Below are 20,237 nucleotides of genomic sequence, written 5' to 3'. Positions count from 1 at the left end.
AGTTGAAAAAGCAGGAGGGACCAAAATAATGCAAGATGACCTTTCATATAACACATTTTAAAACAACTCATTGGTCGCTCTCATCTCCTGGCAAGAGAAGATTGAATGACATTGCTGTAGGCCATTTGTTTTGAAATAGTGTTTCAATTTTCTCTGTATAGGAGGAGATACAGCAGGCCAGTATCAGACAAATTTATCACAGATGTTTACATATTGCACTGTGAGGCACATCTTTATAAAACCACCATGAATGTGATTTCACTCACAAAACATTAAATTTCTAAGGATTGGTATTTTATCCTATGTTAAAAACAGTCCTTACTGATTTAGTGACTGTATGTTCCCATAATCTGTACTTTAGCCATTGGTAAAGAAAAGATCCTAGGTATCCAGAATTCTGTCAAAAGGCAGCAATATCCAAATCCAGGTACTCTGGACTCCTTCAGCAGAAAGCTTCTCCTCATTAGCAATCACCATTTTCAAGGTAAAATGACACAAACTCATTTGGTTTAGTGCCTTTTCATCCCCTTTTGCCTCTCTTTTTACAGCATGTCTTAATCTCAGAACCAGCTTCAACAACCATTAGTAAATTTTGTCACTGAAATAGATGCAAAGTGACATTTAATGATCCAAGAACACAAAATACTTCTCATTCAAAAGAATGACACATTTTTCTAAATACCATTCTTGGCACATTGATGTCTAAATGAAACAGCAGAAAAGCTCATGCTGTGCCTTGCTAAAAATATGTTTGTGTTTAAAAGTGGTGCAAAAAAAGGAGCTAAGGTAAAAAGCAAACATGTAGATCCTATGGATAAAGGAAGGAAAAATATCCCATGGTTGCTATGGAAATGCAAAATAATCTAAATGACATTTTTAGAACATCTTTGAATAGTAACTCAATTTGCTTAGACAGAAGCTAAGGATTGCTCTGCTTGAAACTTCAATTAATGCACAGATTAGAAGACAAATGCTGAAATTCAACATTGCAAGAAATATAACAATACAGAAGAAAGCTTCTGAAAGGCAAAGCAGTGAAAATCTGACAATATCCTGAAGCAAAAAACCACAAAGGCAGATACAAGAAACTCCCTCTTTTATAAACACAAAATTTAATACTTGCTTAAAAATCCAAATGGACTTTGAAACAAGCATTTGCACAGATCTCAGCTAAGAAAAATGGGGAGAAGAGGCCCCTCTTCCATCCACTGAAGTTTAGCTTGCCTTGAAAAGCAGTGAAGACAGGAAGAGCAATATTCTTCTGTGGTCCTGCTCTGACAAGGTGCTTTACTACTACAGGCTGCTTCTTCAACTGCACACCTGCACCTTTCCCATATTTTCTTCTTCCTTTATCTGTTGACTAGTGTGTTTAAGGAAAAGTTGGCACCTGCTTAGCATCTAATCCTATCACACCTTTCACCCTAACAGTGCTACATCATACAGTGTTCTAGTATATGGTACTTTGGTCCTGTTTTGGACTTAAATATTTGGGATTTTTTACATATTTAAAGCCCAAGCTCCTCAAAATGTCTTTACTACCTCTGAAAAAGTACAGGGCTGTTAGACTCAAGAACACAGGAAACATTTTTTTTTTCCATATCCCCAACCTCTGAGAAGTAGAGAACTGAAAAAATTCCATTATTTTTATTCCTTGAGAAAAAGCCTTTGCTTTTCATTGGATTCTATACTTTTCTTCATATTTTCCTCATAATCTCCATAGATTAAGTCACACGTGAGTACTCCATGATTTACTACATTTAACTCAAATTGCTGAAAAAAGGTGATTTTAGGCTAGCAATTTTTTATTTCAGGCTAGTAATTGTAGTGTTTGTAGTAGAATAGGGAGATAATTCTCTTAAGATACAAATAGTGTATGGGATACAAGTAGTGTATGGATGATGCACCTATGTAAGCACTGGATTCCAGTTAAAAAATTTACAGATTCATGGAAATCCTGCCACCAAGACAAAAATCACAGAAAATTATGTGGGCCTGAGATTTATAGCTACCAATAGAATTTGACTGCATAAAGTAATGTTTATTCAAAAGAGGAAGAATCTGAGTAGTCTGGAAAATAGTTTCCAAAAAGCATCTGTCAGAAAGGTATCCTGGTACTTTAAAAAAAAAGAAAAAAAATTAAAATGCTCTGTTTTGTGTAACTTCTGTTGGTAGCAGAATGCAAACCTATCAGTCTTTGTGTATGTACAGACAACATCACAAAAGCCAAATATTAACATATTACATACATCTTACATATTAAGACAACACATTCCCACCAGCAAGGTGTGAACACTTGACAGGAGAGGCGTGGCCCAGAGCCCAGGGAAAGCTCCTGGGCAGTGGTGAGACCTGCAGAGACACAGTGGGGCCTGGGTGTCCCAAAGCTGCATCCCTGAGCATCCCTGAGCATCCCTGAGCATCCCTGAGCTGGGCACAGCAGCAGCAGCAGGAGGGGCAGGGGCACAGGAGAGCAGAGCAGGGGCTGAGGGCTGGGCTGAGCAGAGCCTGGGCAGCTACAGCAGAGACAGGGAGGAGATTGGACTGGGCCCCAGGGGAGCAGGGAGCATTTTCAGCTTTCTGAGTGAGACTTGGCTGCAGCAGCCTGGGAGGCAGAGTGACAGAAGATAGAGCTGCTGATTTATCTGAGCTGACGTTGCATCGAGCTGCAATCATTGGAAAGCAAGCACCAGGTAAAAAGAAACCAAAGATCACACATCAGCCATCATAAAGGTTTTCCCCTGCCCTTTTGTTTTGCATTTCAAAACTCACCCCAAGGAATTGGGCCCTTATTCTGGGGTCCATGAGGTAGTGGGCTTGGTGGGTCAGAGAGGGTTCTTTTGTGTCCTGGGGGTGGGGGAGGTGGTCTCTTCTTGGAAAGAGTGGAGCTGCCACTAGAGGTTTGAGTGCTTAGAGGGAGGGTTGAAGGTGGGCCTGCAAAATAACAAACAACCTTCTTACAAATACATGTGCATAAACGTCAAAGCAGCACTGAGAAATTCACAGTCAGACCCACAGTGAAGTGCAGCAAAAGACTAAAATAAAAAGACAAGCCATGCCAAAACACTGTTCAGATTCAACGACACATCCACCACATTTTTAACCATCTCAGCTGTGGGAATATGAGCAACTTGACAATAGAATGACATGTGTATTTATTTTTTTAAAAAATATTGTATTAACCATGCTGAGATTTCTAATTTTAGGCATTGTAAAAAAAAAAAAAAAAAAAAAAAAGCAGCATTGAAATATTAAAATTAAGTAATATTTAGCATGTGGGATTAAAATTGCTGTTAATTTATACCAGAATGAAAGCACTTTCTATATGCTCTTATTTGTGGGGAGGTTTTATAGCCCTCCAAACCATCCCATACAAATTCTGTTAAGAAACTGGAAGGCAGGAGGAAAGAAATAGAAATTTTCTTTTCACTTTCAAAATAGGATTTTTAGCTTGAGAAGATTTTCTGTAATTCTTTTTTCTTTTTTCTGTAGATCAAATACATCAAACTATGCAGTCCAAAAAGCAATGCAAATTGTTGCACATGGTATGAATAAAATAAACATCAGAGAAGTCCTTTCTGGGACTGAGATTTGGTATTTCACAGTAGCATTGCTTACAAGAGCCTTTGCAGTCACCCCTACCCTTAAATACTTTTATTTCTCTCTGATTTAATGCTGGGACAAGTATTACTGAACACAATGCATGTTTTACACAATATGGGAACAGATACAGCTTGAAAGACAAAATAACCCAGTGGGAAGACAAGAGGTTTTGCTAATCAGCTTCACCATTGACCTTCACAAACGTCTCCAGAAGAAGCTCAAGGGAGCAGAGCAGGGCACAAGTGGCAGTGAGGGGACACTGCTCCAGCCAGCTGCCAGCAGCCCTGAGACGTGACCTGCAACCCTTCTGCAGTGGGCTGGAACAGCTCCAGGGGCTTGTTTGTTGGGGTGGGTTTTGTTAGTTTGTGGGTTTGTTGGTTTTGTCTTTTTTTGCTCTAACCAACATCTAAAACTTCACTGCAGTCTTCACCTGCAGTAACTTTTGCAACATCAGACAGCTTTGCAATCTATCTGGATATATGCAGAAAATAAAACTTTAAAAGCAAAATCTAGTTATACTTGAAATTTCAACTCTATTATCAGTCTATTTTTCAGTGCTGTTGGTTAACTTGTCTATTTTTTAAAAGCTACCTTATTTGACCAGCATTTGAGACAAAACCTTCATTTAGTTACTTAAGATGCATCTTACCATGCAGCACACAAAACTAGAGCTGCCTTCTTCAAAAATATTTATGAATATTCTCTATAGGTAGTCTGGAAATGATCAATACCTCAATACCTGCACTCCTTCCAAATTTATATATATTATGGAAATATTGAAATCAGTGAAAAATAATATTTGTTAAAATCCCTAAAGTGAAACATTTAACATTGACAAACTGGCAACTTCAATCATTCAATAAGCATGAGTCTATTTGTCAGATATTTTCAGCAGGTGACCTCCCTCTTTCTTATAAACAGAAAAGAAGAATTTAATAGAACTGCCCCTAATGAGTCAATAATTCAATCTATTCTCCTCCAGATTCAATCCTGGAAGGCCTTCTGCTGTGCAGGAGAATCTCTCAAACACAAGCCCAGCAGAGATTTTGGGCCTGGCTTAATTAATTGGTTACTTTTGTAAATCAAATTATGTATTTTGCAATTGTTCCTCTCAATTTAATTCCAAGTTCACAAAACCATTAATTGACAACAAGTCAAATGCCAGTGCATTTAAAGATTGTTCCCCATTTTGCATCCTCACCCTTTCTCATTTTAATTTCTTCCTTGAGCTTAAGTAAGCAAGATAACTTAAACTGTGCATTGAGGTCTTTCTGAGAGCAAAACCAACTTTCCTCATTCTAAATTGTGACTGACAATCCCTTAAACTCCTGCAAATCACCAATTCTCTCTTTCAGAAACACGAATCAAAAGCTGTTTGATTTGTGATGCAATGCGAATGGGTCCGGGAATGGCGAGGGGGAAGGAAGAGCCAATATCCGCCGCTACAGTCACGACAGTGGTGAGCCATGTCGCGATACCGGCCGGGCTGCGGAGCAGCGCTGTCCCCTGTCGCGATACGGGCACCCCTGTCGCGATACGGGCACCGCCTCTCCCCTGTCGCGATACCGGCGCCGCCTCTCCCCTGTCGCGATACCGGCGCCGCCTCTCCCCTGTCGCGATGCCGGCCCCGCCTCTCCCCTGTCGCGATACCGGCCCCGCCTCTCCCCTGTCGCGATACCGGCCCCGCCTCTCCCCTGTCGCGATGCCGGCCCCGCCTCTCCCCTGTCGCGATACCGGCCCCGCCTCTCCCCTGTCGCGATACCGGCCCCGCCTCTCCCCTGTCGCGATACCCGCAGCCGGAGTGTCCCAGCGCCCCCTGGCGGCGGCCGCGCGCACTGCAGCGCGCCCCGCCGGGCACGAGCCGCCCAAAATCGGCTCAGGGCGAAAACAAGGGCAGCAAAGACACTGAAACACATTGAGAGCTTATTGCAAAAAACCAGCTTCAAATATGAGCTAAGACTAGCACTTTAATTGACAATAAGAGGAAGAAATCTTCTCTACAAAAATAAAGTGCAGTAGAATTAAAAAAAACCCCCAAAATTATGTTATATGGGCATGTTTTAGATTTCACATTAGTTATACATATCCAGATATTACTGAGGAGTTGAAAAAAACCCCTTCCCTGCTTTCAAAAGTTCACATGGCATACAAAAGCGATGGGGAAAAGGTGTTTAAGGTATTAAAAATCATACTTTCAGACTCATAGCATTAGCTTCTGTATTAAACTCACAGAGGGAATAAATATGAATACAAAACTCATACGCTAATGATTACATGGCTGAAACACAAAATAATTTATGCTCAAATAAAAAGAAAATAAAGGAAAACGTCAAAACATCATTTCAGAAAGAGGTATAAAAATCACATCACACTTTGAATAAAGAAAACATGGGAAAAGTTCTTGAATCAATACAATTTTATGGAAACAGTTGGTGAAATAATATAAGACCTGATGATGCATGAACTGTACAATTACTATAAAATACACTGCAGTTCATAGAATCACTTAAGTTGGGAAAGACCTTAGAGATCATCGTGTCAGACACTGCCAAGTCCTGCCCTAAACCACCTCTCTGCTCCTGCACCTTCAGGATTTCCTTCTTGAGGAAGGTCCTGGGCTCCTTTTAGACTGTCTCCCAGGGCACTCCTGTCAGCCAGGCTCCTAAACAGGCCAAAGTCTTGGACCTGGAGGTCCAAGGTGACAGCTCTGCTGATTCCCCTCCTTACTTGTCCAAGAATTCATGATCCCTGATGGTTTGCATCAGCCTCAAGTCCTTTCTTCACAAACAGCAGGTGCCTTCCTCTGCTGGCTCCCTCACCAGCTGAGCAGCAAAGTTCTCTTCCACTAACTCCAGACACATCCTGGACATCCCTGCCCCATGAGAACAAGGGCCAGCAATTGTGAGACTTCCCCCAGCTGCTTACAGGGCATCTCATCTGCCTCTCCCTCCTGGGTGGGTGTTCTCCAGATTCCCACTGGAATATCAGCCTGTTGGCCTTTCTCTGATTGCGACCACTGACCATTCCACCCTACTGCCACCATCATTCAGCTCAGCCACCCAGAACAGTCCCTAACACACAGGGCTGCCTCTCCCTGTCCCTTCTGAAGGTTCACAGCCATCCAAGGCAGACTCCAGCTGTGTGATCATCCCAGCACGATGGCAGCTGCAGTTTTCCTGCTGCACAAAGGCTTCCAGCCCCTCCTGCCTGCCCATGCTGTGTGCAGTGGTGTAGCTGCACTTCAATTGGGATATTGATCCCAACACCTTTTTTGGAGGAGAAGCCCTAATTTCTACAAGACTTGGAGGCATTTCCATGCTTTATGTCTTTGCTGTCACAGGGCTCTCCATTTGCCCACTGCACTGAAACACCAGCCCAAAGGACCTCATTGGCACACACTGCCTCAAAAACTGGTGTGCTGCCCCCAGGGCAGCCTCCAGCCAGCCTGGGTTTGTCCCTTTCCCCTTTCAGATCTAGTTAAAGCTCTTTCAGTGTGTTCTGATAACTCATTGGCAGACACCATTGCTCCCTGCTCAGGCTGGCAGCCACAGCCTCTTTCTGCATCATTCCATGCAAATTCCCATCCAAACTGCCACACCTCCCTCTCACTTGCACTGTTCTTGCTGCTCTCCAGGAGTTTCTTTACACAGTGTGGGCTCAGCCCTGTTGCCCCTGGCCCTGCCCATGTTGTGGCTCCTGCAGCTTTCTCACTGCCCTGAGGTTGCCCTGGCTAAGGAATCCCCCTGTGCCAGGTCCAGGGCTGCTCACCTCAGCAACTGCATGTGTCTGTGCGTGTACACACATATATACACATAACTCTGTGTGTAAAACCAACAGCTTACAACAATTCCTGTGTGATATTCTCAATTACACAAGGCTAGGCTAGAAATCTTTAAGCAATAATCAGAGCAGTTACTAGATCAAAGGTATTTTGTGATTTTAACCAGGCAGCAATTGAGCCAGTCATTTCCTCTCCAAAAGATGTCTTAATTATGACTTCTCAATGGTTGAGAAGTTCAATTTGTAAAGGACATTTTCCTAACACAAGCAAAAAAAAAAAACAAAAACCAAAAAGAAAAATCCAAGAAACTTGATTCAAAAGTTTTTCCTTTTGCTTCTGTTGGGCTTTCTTTTCCTCAATTACTGGGAAACAAATGCTTACAGTCTAACTCTTGTCATATTTTATCACTTTTTCATATTACCGAGATCAGCTTTCATGTGTAAATAGATGACAATCTCAAAATTCTTGTACTAAGGTAGATAACTGGATAAGGTGTGCAATTAGTAGTGCATTGCCTTTAGGGTTTGTGCAGTTAGTGTAGTAAAAGTTCATGTGTGTACTTGTGAAACCATGCAAAGCTGTTGCCACCCAATCAGTAAATGATGGGTTTAGAGTGTAAAAACTTCACGTGTCATTTTTTTTTTTTTTTTACCACTTAATGAGACATAGGGGGGAAAAAACCAGAATTCCAGCTCAGGGTAGAATGGACACTGCAAAGGAAAGTAACTTATATTAAAAATAGTATTTTCATTTACAAGTGTTGCTATCCTTATTTTTAAATTTCCCTTTGTCTTACTTCAGATCATATATTTTCAGTACTGAAACTAAGAGCATAATTAAGGACAAAATGATCACGATCACTCTGAATAAGAAAGCTAAGAATATACATTGATTCAACATTAGCATTTGAAGAACATTAGATAATGTACTTTTAATTAGATAATGTACATTAATGCTTTAAAAGAGGTTCAGTTTTAAAAGATAAAAGTTATACTAAGAATTTTGTGGTTTGGGTTGATTCAGAAATAGAAGAGCCCCATGAAACCAACAGTCATCAGCTAGCCTTCCCTTCCTATTATGGTATTTAAAAATACAAAGTACTAGTGGGATAAATAACATTATTCAACCAAAATGTGCAGTACACTTATAAGAATATTAAAAAAAAAAAAGTCTTCAAATATATGCAAGAGAAGTATAGAATCCTGCAAGCATTCAGAAGAAACAAGATGAGCTCAAAGGTTGAGGTAATGGAAATGAGAATAAATAAATTTGTGCTATAAATTAAGGACTATTCAGTTGCAAATCAGTAGAGACTGTAACACCTGCTAGGCCACAGTATGATACAATCAGGAATAAAAAAACAACCAAGGACCAAAGGATTTTTTGATGTGGCATTTCCAGTAGAAACAGCCAATTTTACTGCTGTCCCGACACTTCCAGTTCTATTTCAGAAATCAGAAAGCTGATTTAAACAGCAAAGGTACAGACAAAAGTTTGTGTGATGAAAAGATAACTTGAACCCCAGGAGAATGAAAATATTCTTCAATCAGATAAGGTAAAATCTGCTTGGTTTGTTTGGTGTAACACCCCAGACATGGAGACCTGTGTGATTTCCATCCAGGCAGTGCCTTGACACAGCCACAGAAAAAACACCAAAGCCACGTTGGTACATGCACAGAGTAACTCAGTGAAATTAAGAAGGTTCCTAATCCTGTGTGCAGTGCAGTCCAACAACTTCTAGGAGTTACCAGTAAATCCAAATAAACTAATTTGGTTAAAATGGAGTCTGATGTAGTGAAGGAGCAGCTGATGTGGCTGTGTCTGCAGCAGCAGTGACTGCAACCACAAAGTGCCTTTGGGTTTAGGTATCTCATGTTAGAGCTGAAACAGAGTGTAAACTATGCAACTTGTAGGTGTTGAAGATCCAAACTTAACTTCATGATACAGAATTTATCCCTGACCTCCATGTTCATCTGGGATAAACAGGCAGAACCACTGAAATCAATTAGCTTTCAGCTAAAGTGAAGGAAACCTGGATAAGGCTGCCCCACACTTCTCCAAAACAACATTACACTCACATTGGATTTGCAATGAAGGTTCTACAAACTTTTATTTAGCTACTGTGGCAAGTCAAGCAACTACTTAAAAATTTATATATTTTTTAAGCGTTTTGTAAAACAATAGGCTGAAGACCTGCTGGATGTCTGGAGCCATAACGCAGGTATAAGCTGAAAAGAGCAAAAAAGATGATTTTGAGAATATTACATGCTAAAGATTTGACTGAGAACCCAAGTAAGTTGAACCTGAATAAGCTTAGATAAACTATTGAAAAAGGCACAGAGTTGTTGGCTTAGGCAGCCATTGCACCCATTCTGTACTTTTAATTCTGTTAGGATTAACTAAATCTATAACAGAGATAGCAGCAAGTAAGATGTATCCACAAATGAGACAGTGTGGAGTAAAATACATGAAGGTTCCAGCACTTTAGGAATATTTTGAAAAGTTATCAAATGGAAAATCTGGACATGAGTTATAATGATGTATGGAGAAATTTAAAACATCTCCTTATTATCTCCTCCAACTATTGTACCTATAAAATTATTTTTAGCCAGCATGTCCACTGAAAACTATGAGGAAGAGTGATGTGTCTCATGTAAATTGCTTTAAACTTCCCTCCTCTCCCCAAAACAAGTTCAGTGAATGGTTTTCATACCACTGTGGCCCCTCAGGAACACCACAGAACTTCACTGGGCAATGAAACAGAGGGCTACAGAGAGGGGGTTCTCTTAAAATAAAACATGTTTTGGACAGACAGTTTCATCTGCATGTCCCAAAGGATGAAATCTCATGAAACTTAAAAATTGTCTGCCTCCTTCTAAAGGGCAGAACCAGCTGCTATCCATTCCCTGCAGCCTCCATGTCCTAGCAGAGGCCTGTGCTGTCTGCCAGGGACAAAGATCAGATTGTGTTTTTGGACAGAAGGGAAGCTGAAATTCAAACACAGATTCAGTGCTTTTGTTACTCTTGCTGTTTAGGGAGCTAAGTGAAAAAAGTAATACCATGCTCTCATATAATCCTAAACACAAGATATTCAAATGAACTTTTTAAATAAAACCACACACCTGACAAGTAAGCATGTGTAAACTTCAATGTAAGGGATATACTCTATTACTACTCATCCAAAGGAGGAGAAAAATTCTACAGGTTTATGATTTCCTACACAAAAAAAAAAAAAAAAAAAAAAAAGTTGACTCTGTTTCAAAATTCAGATGTGTCAACAGTGTCTTATGAAATTGGAAAGTCTCCTCTTCATCTTCTTTTAAATAATCTGAGAGCTGGAAGAGGAAAGATAACAAGGGTAGCACAGTTTAAAATTAACCACAAGTGCATCTGAAATGATGCATCTACAGCAACCTTTTCACACTGATGAATTGTCCTATGCATTTTTCACTTTTTTTCCCCAACTTTTAAGTTTTGAATTATTCCTGCAACACAGACATGTAGACAATGAAAACTTATAATTTCACAGTATTGTTTAGTGGATATTAACCAAAACTCCACTCCAGTATCACTGACAGACTGTAGAATTTCAGCATGTTTGAAGCAGAGAAGCTTGGTGACTTCATTGTAACAGCAGTTCCATTCAACCTCCCTGACTTACCCTGTGAATCTGACATTTTCCACTCTGATGAAACAGTTAATAGAACATTGGAAGGCAATTTTGTGATATTGTAATATTATTTCATTGTGATATAAATAAGGATTTCTTAGCATAATCTCTGACATGAAAACACATAAAAGCTCAATGCCTCAATTCTTTCCCAGTAGCTTTAGTGTTTCATTGATTCCTTGGTCTAGAAACAACAAGGGAATTCCAGAAACAACTAGGAGAATGTCTAACATTTCAGAAATCAAAACACATACTTGGAATTAAATATGAACATAAATATTCCCCTTCTTGGAGGGATAGACAATTTTCTAGGTAAGTCTGTATGAGAGCTCCACTATATAATGACAAAGAAATAAAGTTCATTAAAATCTATTGAAAGCTGACAACATACTAAGCAGTGCATACAGACACCAGACACATCATCATCAACCTTCTTAAGGAAATGGGATACATGATTAATTTCCAGGTCTTTATGCCAAAAATGAAGTTATCCTAGGTCATGAAGAACATCTAAGCCAGGACATTGTAATGAACAATCCATAGCAGACTGTGGGACAGAACATGTAAAAGGGATGGGAGAGTGGAAGGAAAAAGTAGAATCTTGTAATACCAACAAGCAGATTGACACAGTGAAGTTACAAGAAATGCAACTGAGTCCCCAGGGAAACATGGATTACAAAATCTCATGTCAAAAATGCAAATCCTGGCAAAATTGCTTTGCCTTGTAATGGGAAACAAACCTGTTTAAAAGAGAGAGCCAAGGGATCCGTTTGGAAGTTGCAAGTACATGGCAAAGACTGATGGAGCTGTTGTGCTTAAGCACAGCATCTGAACCATGCAAAAGCAAACACCTGATGCCAACACTGTCCCTTTTACTCTTTCACATATTGGTGAGAGAATCTCTGCATTTTTCCTAAACAAAGTCAAATACCAGTTGTGAAATGAAGTTACAGTAGTGCTGATAGAAGGGAGCATCAGCCTAAGTGATGAAGTGTTAAACTGTACCGTAACCCTCATCACAACTAAAGACTTCTCCAAGAAATCTACTGTAAAAACACAATTTATCAGTTTCTAAATTAAACATGTAAAAAGGAATTTCCATTGTAAACAGGTTTCTTTGTCCTAAAAAGTAGACCTGCACAAATTATAATACAGTAAAAAGTTTTGTTCCATAAATATATCTTCTAAATTTGAAGAGATATCTAGGTCAAACCATCACAATCCACTGCAGCTGTAAGTCTCATAAAATTAACTGACTTTCATTTAGCAGAGTATTAGTTTTTTCCTCACCCATTCATTTCAGTATTATGAATGAGTCTATCACAAAGTGCCCCCAGGTCTTTTAAGTTGTACCACATTACTGCATCAATAATATCTTGAAACATTGCAATGTCCTTGGTTAATGAAAGGGCAGCAGTGGGAAAATCACTGCTTGCAAGTGTAGTTTGGAGACAGACTTACCTTTGCCAGCATTTCTAGGAGGAAGAGGAGGAGCATCAGATGTTGGAGAGGTGGGTGAGTCTGTGCTTGCAGAAGCAAAGATCTGGTTGGTAAAGGCTCCATAGGAGAGTCTTTGCTTGTCTCTGGGAGTGCTAAATGAAGGGTGAGTCAGTTTGTCTTGGGGAGAAAGGCTTGAGGAGTGACAAAAGCTTTGGGGCCTTGGAGATCTTTCCTTTTTTATAGGACTAGGCTGTGAATAGAAAAACAAAGATATGATACAGCTGTCTAAACACTAATTACAATTAGTATGTTTGGAAAACAGCATACCAGAACATAATTTAGTGAATATGAGCCTAGTTTTCTTCATTGTTGGACAAATAAACCCCCACTCCTCCCTTTCTCAGGAATTCAACCTGAAAGGTCCTCCCTTCTAAATGAAAATTAAGATTGTACCATCAACAAATCATCATGAACACTAAATTAGATTTAATGTTAAAGCAAGAAACACACACTAATAATATACTAATTAAAATACCAATAAAAGCCCAGTAAGTTTTAGAATGTAAGAGTAATTATAATTTAGTAAGAGGGAATATAAATATAGCCCATTACTCAGAGTAGACAATTATCCTCAAGTATCAAATATATAACCCCACTGATGCCTAGTAAAAATGAACAAACACTTCTGACAGATCAGATTTATTTGGTCCCTGAACTAGCAATATAATCCATGATACAGCTCTTTTTAAATGCATCTAATGGCTCTTTGAAGAAATTTTACACATCAGTTTTTGCCTGCTGTACATTAATGGGTGCATATGGAGCAGGATCTGTTTCCCTGCAGCTCTGGTTCAGGTTATTATCTCCAGCACAGCATCCCTCATCCTCCAGAGGCTCCTCACACAGATGATTATTTTGTTCTCTACTGTCCTTGAGGACATGCAAATTACTTTGGTTTCTGAATTTTTCAGTCCCAAGTGTTACAGAAAATGAGAAGTTGTCCACATTTCTTTCTGCAGCACTCATACAAAATAGGAGAGGTGTATTTGCATTTATTGCAGAAATAGAGCACACAGTAATTAACTGACTTGCTAAAGTAGGACACTGAGGCTAATTTTTCACATACTCCAGGATGGCAATTATTCTATGCCCTCAAGTTTTGCCTTTCCATTACTTCTTAAAAAAAAAAAAACAAACCAGGAATAAATAGCACAGCACGCTTTGTGAAAAATAGAATTATTTATTCAATAACCAGGTTTTAATTAATTTATGGAAAAAATTAAGTATGTAAGCTTTGGATTTCCTCCAGCTAAAATTTAACAGCCCAGAATTCTGAAAAGGATAAAGCAACAAAGTAGTCCAGATTTGCTGATTTATATTATACTGTATGTCTTGTCAAATTCAAACTTCTGAAACAGCTCATAATAACTAGGTTGACAAAGTATATTTAAAAAGCACTTAAGCAGTCTTTAACACATGCCTCAAAATTAGTTCTTTTCCCTCAAAACTAAGAAAAGAAAGGCTAAAGAGTGTCTCTATTTATTTCCAGGGAGCAGAGGTGCTGGCAGTTTTTTGCAAAGCTGTGTCAGTACCTCACACTCACCTTATCGTCCAAGTCATCGTCACTCTCATCAATTTCTTCCTGCCGAAGATTCCACTCGTACTCCACGTGCACGTGGGGGTTTAGCTTTCCTGCCTTGGCCTGAGAAAGCTGAAAGAAAGAAAAAGCCTTGTTAAAATACTTGCTGCTCTTGTGGTGTTAACTGAGTTATTTTGTAATGGCAAGATATTAACTGGAATATTTAGAAGTTGAAATTATTCCAGATTCAAAAAGGAACAAAGCAATTTCAGGCAATGACACAAATGTCCTTTATTTGTTTGAGGTATAGAAAAAACTGCCAAAAAGCAAAAAGATTTTCTCAAAATGGGCAGTAGTCACCATGTTTGACAAGCATTTGAAAAGATGACACAAAGAGAAGGTATTTCCACAAAAGCAGAATTTATCTAGAGTTCTCCTTTCCAAAAAGGAAAGGCAAAGCCTATTTATAAATTTTGGTACATACAACTGCTGTCCATCAAAATCACAACCCTGGTATTCTAATCAAATGAAAAGGTATTTACTCTTCATTTAGATATTTTGCCTCTCTCTCTCACTGGATGAGGCCAATATATCTTAAGCACAAAATTCCTTCACTTTGTCACTCCAAATAATGCATTTCACATTCTTTAAAAAACAACTACCTCAATGATCAGCAAAAAAAACCTAATAGAGCAGGTCATGGTTATTCTGAGGAGATAAATTCTCCTTTTCAATGCCTAGATCTTCCATCATTATTTATTCCTTCACATCCTTTGAAATGTAGTCTACTTGATACTAGTTGATTCAAGAGTGCCTTTAACCATCTTCCAGAAATAAAATTTGGAATAAAGAAAGCATTTCCAATCTGTTATGTAAGTATTCACAAACCCACTTGAGCTGAAACTGAATTTAATTACACAGTTAAGACTCCAGTTACACAACAGGAATGAGTTTAGTACATCCATCATAATGCAAACACCTTGTTATTTATCTTGTACTTTTTTATTGCCCATGGCAAACAATGTGCTCATTCATGTTTCTTTTTCACTCTTAACTCATTGTTGCTTTTGGAAAAAAATAGCAGAAATCATTTTCCTCTTCAAAAATTAAAAAAAAAAGAGAGAGAGAAAAGGCATAAATGCTCTGGGAGAGTTAAGTGTAATAATCAGTGAATGGAATTTGGATCATAACTATAACTAAATGATTAACATCTAGATAAGCTCACTGATAACATCCACTTGACTGTTTGTCCTGTATCACACCCAGCTGGTCCACATTAATGGCAGATGTAATTTTTTTAAAGGGATAATATAAAGAATAAAGCAATCCATCACAGTTGTGTGCTGCACAGGTAATCTGCTTGATCCAGCTCACAGAATACTCAAACCACTGAAAACAGCACCTACTTACACAGCAGGCACAGCAGTATCTGAGAAGTCAGTCCCACCTTATCAACCACAGCAAAATGCTGACTTGCATCCCCAGAAAATGGAAAATTTCTTTGATTTATGAAGGACAAGGTCTTTTGATTATTCAATAATTAATTTATGACAAGAACTTTCAATTGTCACAGGAAAGGTATTAAAATTACCAGCTGCAGAGCAAAAGTAGATCCTCAGATCATCAAAATGAGGAAAAAGAAGAAATAGAATTAAGTGGCAAGTGACAAGGGTTTTGTTAAATTATCCCAGTCTTGTTTTGAATGTGAAACTTAGACTTTTACTACCTTGATAGTAATTAAATTCACTTGCCTACTAAATGCATGCTGGTGGGACCTTAGAGGGCCAAGAACAAACAAGCTTGTTGGTCTGATGCAAAACACTTATTCTTGGCTAAATGCTTCAGAGGAGTAACTGGGAAAATCTTTAACATCTTTATTTCTTGAACACCAATAATCTTTGTGAGTGGTGTCTGTTAACAACCCTGACACATTCTCAAAATTCCAGGAAGTTTTTGCTTTGTTCATGTTCAGTAGAGGGACAAAGTCCCACAGAAGCTGGTGTTCTACATCTTTTGATACACCAGCTTCCAGACATCACACTTGAGCTTCTTCCTTCATTCAGGAGAGCAATTTTAAGTTGTTTCAACTTTCCTTATAAAAAGACTTTCACCACCTCTGAACTATCTGTCCTGCTAAATAATCTGATAAAAGCAATAGCAGGAAAAGACAAGCAAAGATGAAGACTTGAAAAGTCTTGACAGTTTTAATATTACAGGGGCTGATATAAAAGCCTCTAGGAAGAACTCTTGACCTGATGAAGCCCAAATCTCTTTGGCTGATGTATTTATTGACACATCTGACCCTCTGGTACTTAAGTCTTCAAATACACTGGTTAAAATAACTACTTAAATACATTGGTTAAAATAACTATTTTACTGCCACTAGACGAAAGATCTTTTTCTTAAACTGTTACAAAGAAAATGACTGTTGTGTCTGTAAGAAAAGAGTCACCTGTGGTAGGGGCCTTCAGATCACCACACAGCCAGCTACAGCAATAGCATGTGTAAGATACAAAGGTAATGCTATATTAAGCATATCATGTTTTTAAAGAAGCACACATTCCCCCTTGGCCCCAGGCTTGGTTCTTACCAGTTCCTCACACTGGACAGCTTTCACTCTCTTTGCTGTGTCCAGAGGTGTCTCTCCAGCTTGGTTTACTACAAAATTAACAATACAAAAAAGAGCAATTCTTTGAGATGTCTTAAGAAACATTTTATTAAATTTCATTATCTGTAGCACAGTAACTTCTAAAAGTGATCAAAAATGTCTGTTTACTCTATAGCAGCCACAGCTCTAAGATTCCTAAGTGCTCATGCATTTCATGTATCATCAGGTTCTTTTTGAACAGCAGCATCTGCTGGGACAGTCCCCAAATCCCTCCAAACCATTCTAGCAGAGAATATAAAGAAGTTTAGTCATTTCAATCTCCACTCAATGCCTTTGCCAAAAAAACTCTTACCTGAATAAGTAGGAGAGGCAAGCATGCACAGTAAAATATCTCAAAAGAGAAAACTAATTCTAAGACTTAAAAAAAGAAAAAAAGGTAAATGTTGATCCAAGCAGATTTTACTTTGAATAAAGCCTTAATTTGAAGACATTTGAACATGAATACATTTAAAACTATCTAGCTTTGCCTTGATCAAAGCTATAAAATGGTTTACAATTTAACATAACACCTGATCAGAAAGAAGGTGATACCTGAAGCTGCTGGGAGGTCCATAGGCACAGTATCTAATGGAATCCTTCCTAGATGCTCAGTGGCAATCTCAGTAAACAAAAACAACTCCCACATCCAATGTGGATAAACCCAAGATAAACAGTACATCAGTAAATGCCATGGAGCTGGAAAAGAGAATGCTCTACAGCACATCCAGATTGTAAAACATTTATGTGATCAGGAACTGAAAATGATCAAATTGAGATCTATAATGTCTGTGTGAAGAATGCCACAGAGAATGCCAGTTAGGAATCCTAGAAAATACAAAGCAGTCCCCTAGAAAGGCCTGTGACACTGAAAGAATTGAGATCCCTAAAAGAAGGATTTACTTATGGAAAGATCTATCAGAGATGATTCAATACAAAAAGGAATGAAAACATAGTACTTCTTATGTGAAGCTAACACTCAGATAGCTTAATGACTATTATAAACTCCAAACTTCCAACTTTTAAGGTGATGTTTCAAGGTCTATGTGACATCACTCAAGTTCCTGTGTGAGAACACTCAAAAAAAAAACCAAACAAAAAGAGCACAACACCCTCTCTCCCACAAAACAACCTCAAAACACAAGGCACCAAGAAGGTGTGAACACTCCTCTAGCATCTACCTAGGAGAAAGTTGAATGGAAGGACCAATAAACTTGCTTTAAGTTGTTCAGATAGCTTTCACATTATAACTGCTAAAAAAGGTCACATTAAATTCTCTGACTTATGATAATATTGGAACATATTCTATAAAAAGGCAAAGGAAACCAGTGATTTCTGCCACTAAAAAATGAACTTCAATTTATACAAGTTCTTTACCAGGCAGTGGAAAAAAGTAATGGTGATGAAGAAAAAGGGAGAAATAGAATCCAGTTTGCATCAGCTGTTAAAAAAAAACTTCTATACCATTAACTGACGGAATATAAATGTTTTATAGACATGCTGATCACATTTAACTCCTGGGCCTAACAAGGATTCATGGGATACCTTCCTGACTCATGAAAAATGGGATCAGCTTTCTCAGCTGCCTTTCAGCTTCTCTTGGCACCTCATGTGTGAGATAGGTGCAACACTTGCTGTACCTGTATCAGTTCATTTGTCATAATGGCATAGCAAAACTACAATTGAAATAGAATCTCTGTTTGCTCACAGTTTGGATAATCTCTTGTTCTCTAAATGTTCTCCCTTCCCTAATCAGTGCCATGCTGGATGAAACCACAGCACCAGCTGCTATTGATATCAAGAGAAGAATTAAGTGCTGTGTACATGCAGCCTACATACCAGAGTGGAATTAAACATTTGAAGCATTGTAATATAAAAGTTCTAGAATAAACAAACCTAAAATCCAGGCAGTTTAAAATGGGTCAGAAAGAAAACTCTGAACTCTGCTTAGGGGTTGCCATTAGTATTTCATATCAGGAATTTTTGTCACTATTATCTTCTTCCATTTTTTAATTGTTTTCTTTAGGCTTCTTGTTGTTGTTGTCAAGGTCTTCACCTTACTACTATAGTTTTAGTTTAGAAGTTTACTTACCACAGAGAAATAAACAAAGTGGCTAAAATAATGGAAAGAAATTTTAGGAAATCTGTATTTCTTGGTTTTAAATAATGAACTTACCTACATCAATAGTTGGCTTCCCCCTCAAAAGCAATTTCAAACACTCTGGCTTATTATATATACTGCAGTAGTGTAGAACTGTATTACCCAATGCTGTTTGTTTGTCCAGGTTTCCACTAAAAAAAAAAAAAAAAAAAAAATCAAGAAAAGTATAATAGTTGTGCTATTCCTTTCAGATCTAGCATCCCTAAAAAAACTTGACTGAACAAATATGAGGGAGGACAAAAAAAATTAAACTAAACATTACTTTCAAAGACTATTAAGAATTGTTCCTGGACACTGGAAATACCTGAGCTGTGATTGAAAAGGACTGAAAAGCTACAGGTTTCAAAAAACTAAAGAAGTGAAACTCAGAGACTCAAACCTAGACCTAAGGTCATGCCAGTTGTTTTCCACTTGCCACTTCACTGTAATTCTTTTTCCAAATATGCTAAATTAGCCCAATATCTGAAAAATAATTCTGATACAGTTAAAATAGGTTAATAAATCCCATGCAGTCAAGGAACTATGATGAGGGCAGATGTGGGAATGAACAAAAGAGAAGTAAGAGGGAATGTAAGGACAACACATCAAAATTAGAGAAAAACCAGATGTGTGAAGGGGCTCACAGGGCTTTTTAAAAACTGTGCTTCCTTCAGTTTTCAACTTCTGAACCCAGGTTTCTCAAAAACTGTTACTGACATTTTGGGAACAATAAAATATTTTCATAAACCAGAAAAGCAAAGCTCAGGAGATAACAGCTTTTCCCAGTGTTACCCATATTGGACAGTAAGAGCCCTCAGGATGGCAAAGATGCTCCTAAACTTGAGGCTGCCACAAAAACACACACAACAGACAGAAACACACATGAGGTTACACCTGTCTGAAGAAACTATGAAGCTTCACAACTAAACAAAATAATTCTAAACAATCATCCAAAATAAAAAAAATTAAAAAATCCTTTAATAATGCTCAAAATAATAATTTGGGCTTCTAAAACATTTTTCAAATTATCATCTCAAACAGCTTGAAAATATTGGCATCTTATTTTTCATTTGTTACTTTAATAACACTCTCCTATAATCAGCACTCACACTTTTCATTAAATCTTTTTGCTTCTATGAACACATCCCTTGACAACAAAGAACAACTCAGTCAATAAACTAGATGCATAAAATTACTAATTGTTTATGCTCTCAATAGCTTTAATACAGTTTATTAACTATTGGAACACCTCTTTCAAAGTCAATCTAGCACCTGTTCATAATTTTCTGAGAAAGATCCTTGTTTTCTACTTTGCATGTGTCCTGTATTTGGTACATATACCTACCATCCCTCCTATACCTGAGCTTTTTGTTTGCATGGCTT

At 38.3% G+C, this 20,237-nt stretch overlaps 1 protein-coding gene across 4 annotated transcripts in view; it reads right to left on the bottom strand.

The window, feature by feature from the left end:
- Nucleotides 1-20,237, bottom strand: part of ASAP1 (ArfGAP with SH3 domain, ankyrin repeat and PH domain 1) — a 144,305-nt gene that overhangs the window by 13,167 nt on the left and 110,901 nt on the right. For 2 of the 4 annotated variants that reach the window (XM_079301134.1, XM_079301135.1), the window contains 5 exons: nucleotides 18,891-19,006; nucleotides 16,661-16,728; nucleotides 14,095-14,202; nucleotides 12,513-12,741; nucleotides 2,770-2,931 (listed from right to left, as the gene is read on the bottom strand). In XM_079301134.1, the coding sequence (XP_079157260.1) occupies nucleotides 2,770-2,931; nucleotides 12,513-12,741; nucleotides 14,095-14,202; nucleotides 16,661-16,728; nucleotides 18,891-19,006 (683 nt within the window). The remainder of the gene's footprint in view (nucleotides 1-2,769; nucleotides 2,932-12,512; nucleotides 12,742-14,094; nucleotides 14,203-16,660; nucleotides 16,729-18,890; nucleotides 19,007-20,237) is intronic. The other 2 variants (XM_079301136.1, XM_079301137.1) reach the window with 1 other exon arrangement.

Source organism: Erithacus rubecula (assembly GCF_903797595.1).
Source record: "Erithacus rubecula genome assembly, chromosome: 3".
NCBI classification, from domain to species: domain Eukaryota; kingdom Metazoa; phylum Chordata; class Aves; order Passeriformes; family Muscicapidae; genus Erithacus; species Erithacus rubecula.
Note: the sequence above shows the minus strand (reverse complement) of the source record. Positions and strands in the feature narration are given on the sequence as shown.